Below are 7445 nucleotides of genomic sequence, written 5' to 3' on the forward strand. Positions count from 1 at the left end.
CAGTCGGGTCTATATTAGGAGCTCTCAAGTGGTATGTGTCAGGGTGGGTGGGGGAGGTAGGGGTGGGGCGAGGGGAGCTGGCACAAGCTCAGTAAGGAGGGACACTTCAGACTTCTGCTTCCCGTCTCCATAAAACACAAACTTGTTGTCACCTTGCCATCAAGGTTGTTTAAAGGAATTAATTGAGTTTTAGGGTGTGATCTCCATCTGTGCACTGACACCTGTTTCAGAGGGAAAGGAAGTTAGAGTTCACACATATGGTGATAGTACATAATGTATTGGCAAAAAAAGCAACTCAATATGAATGTGACTGATAAATGCACACCACCACATGCTGTACTGTTAGTGTTTTTCTCTCCTTTCCTCTGCAGATCACAGTAGTTTGCCACTGTCTACTGGCCACAGTGGGGTGAGGCACATACAGGCTGGAACCATGGCAACTTGTGACCGAGTGTTAATGGTTTCAAAAGATGTTGTTTTTCTGGTTTCTTCTAGGCGGTTCCCTGCAGGCTTTTCAGTCGCTCATTGTCTTATTGTGGCTCATGATAGCAACAGGAAACCCAAAGAAGTGCGCTTTGTTGCTGAGCCAATCTAGCCACAGATCTAACACCACACAGCATCTACAAATATGAAGAGGTGTAATTTGGCAAGTCACTCTGTAAAGGATGACATTTAAACTGCCATATTAGAAATTAAACAGTATGAACTGTAAAATATTAGTCCATCTACAGATTAAATGTCAAGACTTCCGACAGTGAATGCCATCTGTGAGAGAGACCAAATAAATAGTGGGTGTACAATGTTGGCTGTGGACTCAGGTATCAGTAAATTGTGTTTTAAAGCATGTGATCTCAAGTTACATTTGATTTTACTGGGTTTAATGTAGTGTTGACACAGATCATAATCACAAAGAGAATTTTCATTTTTTTTATTAAGGTTGGGCTTTTCTACAGATTTTTACATTTGTATTTTACATTGTTTACAAAATTAAAGGACATCGTGCATCAAAACTCTCAAATTCAGATGCTTTGAGCAATTTGACAAAGGTTCAATCTGAAAAAATTGTCTTTATAAGAAACATATCCATGTAAAATCAAGTAAATGTCAAAATACCACCAATTCCCAGTATTTTTCCTTTGTCACAGGAAGCTAGGGGCGTTGAATTGACAATGAATGTGACAATGCAGTAACCATGGAGTGACACGTCATGTTGCAATGGAAATGGATAAAGTTGTGCAAATTCCACACCCATATTCTGACTTCAGTGTTGCATCATGTCTTATCCATGTCAACATAGAAACGTTATCAAATGGTTACAGTTTCATTTGATAGCCTTCACACAGATCCGTATTAGAGAGTAAGTGCTATTATATCCAAAATATTCACTTCAAAAAAGCCAAGCAGAATAACTAGATATGAGCTAAAACATTAGGAGTCCATCTCCCTGATACAGATTGTGTCTTACCTTTAGAGAAGGAAAAATGTATAAAATCTCAATGCTGACTTGTAAAATGTCATTATGTGGTTAAGTTTAGCCTGTCCCGGGAAAGTGGTTTTAAAGTTGTGTGGCATCCTGTTGCAGAAATATGAATCCCCAACCATAAAACTTAAAACACGAGATCCACTGCATACTATGACGCAATAAATAGAAACGGCGAGAAAAAATGGCTAGCTTTTAAATATCAGAATATGAGGAGCAGGTGGCTGTGCCGGTGCTGTCTGTGTGGTCAAAGACAGTTACACTGAGGTATAGAGACTATGAATCTGCATTCAGATTGTCTACTGAAGTTTCTTTTCCTTGCTGCTAATCCCCTGACCAAAGTTGTTTTTTTAGAGATCAAGGAAAACTTACAAGAAAAAGAGGAATTTTAGACAATTTGAATATCATTTCTCAGATGGTAACAAAAAGTATCAGCTGTGCTAATTCAGTGCCTGAAGCATTGGTGTGACGCATTTTCATATGGTAAACCAACAGATGCATAAATGAAAACCTTATAACACTAAGCAAAATGAGGATGTGATGAACCAAGGTTTTTAGCTGACAAAGTAAACTAGTTAACTCCCTTCTTCCAAGATCTTGAGCCCCATCACAAAAAAAAACACATATTGTGAAACTCATCAACTTTCAGATATGCTGTTGAACACTTTCTCCAACCTGTCAAGTAGCAACCAGCTGTAATATTACAGCTGTGATATATCAAAACTCAATTCAAAACATGACACAGGCTCCACACATTAAAGCCTCACAAGCCTGAACTTTCCAACAAAGGTACACGTGGGTAGCAAAACAAACATGGGGCAGGCAAGGAAAACATATCAAACCAGAAATATCAATTTCCATATTATCCAAATCCGTTTTAAATTCCTTGTGATCAACTATGTTGAAAAAATATACAAGGACGCAGAGCATGAAAACAACTCTATGGCATCTTACTTATGGCAAATATTCATGAAATGCATGAGAACCTCTGCTGTTGTCATTCTATAGTTTTGAACTATAAGTGAATTTGTGTGTTTGGGCCATTATTCAACTCTGCTGTTACCCAAAAATCCTGTCCAAAAAGTGCGTAATTACTCTTGCTTTTTCACATGTGTACAAGATGTGGAAAAGTGTACAAAAACATCACTGTGAGCGGTTGAGGAGTCATGAAAACAAAGCTGGTTTAATTTCCAGAGTCCATCACCACAGGTCAACAGCAGTGGAGTTTTCTCTAGCCGGGCATAAGCAGAGCCTGGGCTTTGTCTAGGGGCAGCATGGATTCTGGATGGCAGGGTCCCGGCCGGAGAGGGGGCAATACCCCCAAGCGAGAGTTCAGATTTGGTGCCGCCCCCCCAAGAAGGCTGGACGCCAGCCATGGTGCATGGTGCTGATGGTTATCGAGGGGCCCATGAGCGATGAGTGTTGAGGTGGTGTTCCTGGGCCCACACTGAAGTGGAGGGAGGGAGGCAAGACAACCAGGGCAGAACAGGGAGGCAGCAGACCAGGTTTGGGGAGTTTCCAGCTCAGGTTTTGGTTCAGGGTGTATGTGACCCAGCGAGGCGAGAAGGGAGCCCCAGAGACACAGTATAGATGTCTGGGAGGACGCCGATGGGGGATTGTGTTGCTGGTGCTGGTCGATTCCAAGTGCATCGGTCTGGCCGTTCAGACTCTCGTTGCCCTGGATGCAGCAGGGGAGGTGGGGGGCTGGAGCAGAGGGTTCTGCGGGTAGGCTGGAGGTCTGGAGGGGGACTGGGCTGACTTCAGCTGGAGCTGGAACCAGGGGCTGGCTGCTCCTGGGGAGACTGAGCTGGTGCAGCACGGCGCTGGTGGCGATAAGGCCGGCCACACTGGTCAGATAGACCAGGCCAAGCATACAGGACACCTGAGAGAAGAAAATTAAAAACTATGGTCAAATCTAATTTGTTAAATACTCTAATAGGGCATTCACATTATAGCACAAAACAAGGCTCTTGTGCTATGTGCGCCGTTTTGCACAGCGCAATGTTCAACCACTCCGGCACACATAATGGCACTATCGTTAGCTTGCGAACAAGGAGCTACACAAGGTTAAATGCTAGCAGTAGTTAAATCTCTACCTATTCCCACCCAAATAACGACTTTATAACAATCGTGGTAGTCTCAAAGTTTTTGTGGTGTGGTCTCTGTCTTATGGAACTGGTATAAAGCTCAGGAAATTCCAAGACACACACAATAAATTTTTCCTCCATTCTAGACCAGCAGCTGTACGGTGCAGTACTGTCAAAGGTCAGTGCATGGCAGGTTCAAAGTTAAACAGCAGGGGTCATTTGTGCAATTTAACTATACACATACATATACACACACACGTCAACAAACTATAGGCTGTCTGAATACATCAGGTGGTCAGCCGTTCATTAATCAGACATACCAATAGTCACTAAATTTAAAGATTAGGCTACTATATTCACACGAGAGCCCGACCTCAAGAGTCATTCATTCATAAAAAGACTGTCAGGTTGCATTCCTCATTTAAACCATTAGGATGCAATGTATTTAAGGTATGTATCCAAAAACATTCTCTTTTCAATAAGGCATTTTCGTTATTACCCACATGGAAGCTAAAAGTCAGACTCAACGAACACAGAAGTAGCATCAGGAGAGGAGACATTGCATCCCCAGTTGCCCGACATTTTTTAAATGAAGGACACAGATTGGAGGACTTAAAATGTATAGGCAATGAGAAAGTTAGGTTGAACCGCAGAGGGGATAATAATGAAAACATCCCTAGTGTATGTATATGTGCATAGTTAAATTGCACAAATGACCCCTGGTGGTTACATCAGGAACCACGTTGGAGTTTAGTATAACATCTGGGATTTACAAAGCAAGATCTTCACATAATGATTCTTGTTATGGGGATTAGATCCTTCATGGCAAAATGGTAGAGGTATTTTGAAAGTGGTGTTTGCATGTATGAAATACTTTGAAGCTTCTTATTTTGTTGATTCAATGTTGTAACAAAATCATGTCGAGATGATGAGATCACCTGTGTCTTTCCACACACCTGTGACAATCAAGTTTCCCTACATATAGAGGAAAAATATTAGTTACTATTAGACACTGATGAAGGCTGGAGGGCCAAAAACGTTCCGTTATGAAATAAAATAAGTGCTTACCAAAGTAACTTTTCATCGTGTGCGACCCCATCCTTATCAACTTAAAAGAACCTACAACTGGATACCGCACCGAACAGTCTGAGCGCAGTGGCTGTACTACGTCTACAGGTTCAAAGTTAAACAAATCTGAGCTTTTGGTGCAGCGCACGGCATACGTCTGCACAGGACTCTAGCCCGCAAAAACAAAAACAAAAAAAATATTGTCACAATGGCCAAGGCATGTGCAAAACCTTCTTGTGCGATAATGTGAACATTGTTTAATACATTCTTGGTATAGTCCCGTCCCCCACCCACTCAATTCCCCTTTTCACCTTGGTGAAGTGCTGGTAGATGGCTGTGAGGGCCTGTCTCCATACTAACTGCTCCAGCAGCACACAGAGGTCAGTGTAGGTGAACCAGCCACGTTTCATCCCCTGCCTCTCCGCAATGCTGGGAAATAGAGGCCAGGAGTCAATAAAACAAATTTTACACACACACACAGGTTATGTTAGTACTGAGTGTTGAAGTTGTAAGCAGATGACCACCAACCTAGTTTCCAGTTGATTTAATATGTCAAAGAAGTCACTAGGCTCTGTGAAGAGGCTCCACTCCTGGAAGACATGATGCAATGGTTAGGCAAGGGACACAGACACAAACACAGACATGAGCACAAACACACACATGGTCCAACTTACAATGGCGTTCAAGAAATTCATCTCCAGGGTATTCACAGTTTGGACGTCCAGCTTCCCCGCTGCCCCCCACTCGTCGTTGAACACCTCCTCATCCTCTCCTTCATCATACAGGTACTTGCTGGCAACCATCTGAGACACAGTGACAAATGAGTGTCTTTGTCAAAACTGTATCAGCATGTCACTACCATGCACATGTCAAAACACATCAGTACTAGTATAGTCCCCATAGCCAGGGCGCATGAGGAATGAATCAATGAATCCTATGCTGAAATGAGCAGTGAACATACCAGAAATAACACCGTGACCCATTTAGAATGACCTTTGAACCCAAAACACATACCATGGAGATCAGGAAGAGGTCAGAGGAGGAAATCTTTTGTAGGTATTCAGGGTTTCTATGTCGGAGCCTTTCTATGTAAACTAGAGCCAGCATCATGGCACATGGAGAAATGCAAGCCTCCCTGAAGCAAAAAACACAGATTTGTTTTAAATGTTAAAACTGGCTGGCCCAAACTTAACTCGACTGTGAAATGTCAAATCTGTATGTACATTCAGCACCCACAGTACAAACCTGGCAACATGAGCAGCATACTTCTTCTGGAGCTTTCGAATTGGGCTAGGGGCAGATTTCTGGAGGATTTCTACTGCAATGTCTGGAAAGCCAGGAAGTAGAAAAAGACATGAGTGGCCTCTCATATGCAATCATTTCTACCTACTTATGTCTGCAAGTCAATTATTTCCGTTGTACATATTCCATGTACATGTCAGCTAAATCTGAATGTGCAAACTATACAAACTATGGCAATGATTTACTGAAGCCCTTCATGGATGCAAACACTTTTAGCATGTGCAAAACCAATGATATGACCGCTGATTGGTCAATCAAATTGTCTTGCACCTATCACATGTCTTATTGCTGATTTTGCACATTGCAAAGGTTTTTGTACCCACTAAGTTAAAGGTTTTAGTTAATCTGGGTCTATGTGTTTCACATAGTATTTAAATGCTAATACCTTAATGTTTGTGTAGCAATATTTACCTAATTCTATGTGCTATTAAATTACATTTATGCCATCCTTTGAATGTCAACATGTAACGTTACAGAGTGGAAATAAAGACGATCCTTACCAAGGCTATTTGACTCACCTGTAACAGGGCAAGAGAGGGCGTCTAAAGAAACGTCTTGGTCCAGGCCATAATACAATCGCTTTCTCACTCGTTCAGACAACTTCTGGTGTCCAGGAAGAAACTGCAAAAACAACATTAAGGTTGTTGTTTAGGAACACGATAACAAATAATGGAGCAGCAAGCTCAGTGTTAACTTTGCTAACACCAAGTATGCATGTTAACAAGTGCTTTAACTAACAATAACGAAACGTTTATGGCCACTGTTATTGACCATAGCTAACTTATCTGCTAGCTAAAGTTAACGTTAAGCCTCAAACTGCTCACGCGAGGCCCTTAACTGTCATCATCAGCAAATATCGCCAATTACCATAAAAGCTATTATACATAACTACTGTTAGACAGTTTACACGATACGCTGTTTCGCTTAAGTGAGAAACATTCAGCATGGTAACTTTGCTCCTCGGTCAAAACATCGGGACACGGCCTAACTAAGCTTAGCTAGTTAGCTTGCTAGCTAGTTAATCTAGCTAACATTAGCAACAATGCTAACGTTACGTCGTAGTTTCTCGTCCCCAACGTTAGCTCAGCAACATACCGTGAATTCCTGGAAGTCCGACAGTTGAAATGTCCTTTCGTTAAATAACGCGTCGAAATCCATAATGCCGATTGAACATTAGCTAGCTAAACTAGTTAGCAAGCTGAATGTTGGAAAGGCTTGACTGCTTGACCTGGGCCCCCGCCTTGCTAGTGCGCTTCAGCTAGCTGCACGCCCTGACGACTGACAGCCAGTCAGTGACGACTGAGGCGACTGTTTCCCTCTCTTTCCAGACCGACACAGATGGGAGGGGAGCAGTTACACAACAGTTGTTGGCAGTCTAATGTCCCATAGAGGGCACAGGCATCCCTAACGTTTTTAGGAGACATACATGCTAGACCAAAGTTTTCAAAAATATCAATCAATTGACCTCTAGGTTAGCTCACTGAGTAGTCTACTCAAGGTGTCAAGGT

General features: G+C 42.2%; 1 protein-coding gene across 1 annotated transcript; it reads right to left on the reverse strand.

Annotated features, from left to right (window-relative positions):
* Positions 1-913: 913 nt before the first annotated feature.
* On the reverse strand, positions 914-7215 carry cnppd1 (cyclin Pas1/PHO80 domain containing 1). Its single transcript, XM_071923798.2, has 8 exons — positions 7033-7215; positions 6456-6558; positions 5881-5962; positions 5650-5770; positions 5310-5438; positions 5164-5225; positions 4947-5064; positions 914-3362 (listed from the first exon to the last, which is right to left on the reverse strand). Exons 1-8 carry the CDS (start codon positions 7093-7095, stop codon positions 2712-2714), a joined length of 1329 nt encoding a protein of 442 aa, XP_071779899.1. The 5' UTR covers positions 7096-7215; the 3' UTR covers positions 914-2711.
* Positions 7216-7445: the final 230 nt, after the last annotated feature.

The sequence above is a fragment of the Centroberyx gerrardi genome, chromosome 21 (assembly GCF_048128805.1).
Source record: "Centroberyx gerrardi isolate f3 chromosome 21, fCenGer3.hap1.cur.20231027, whole genome shotgun sequence".
Taxonomy (NCBI): Eukaryota; Metazoa; Chordata; class Actinopteri; order Beryciformes; family Berycidae; genus Centroberyx; species Centroberyx gerrardi.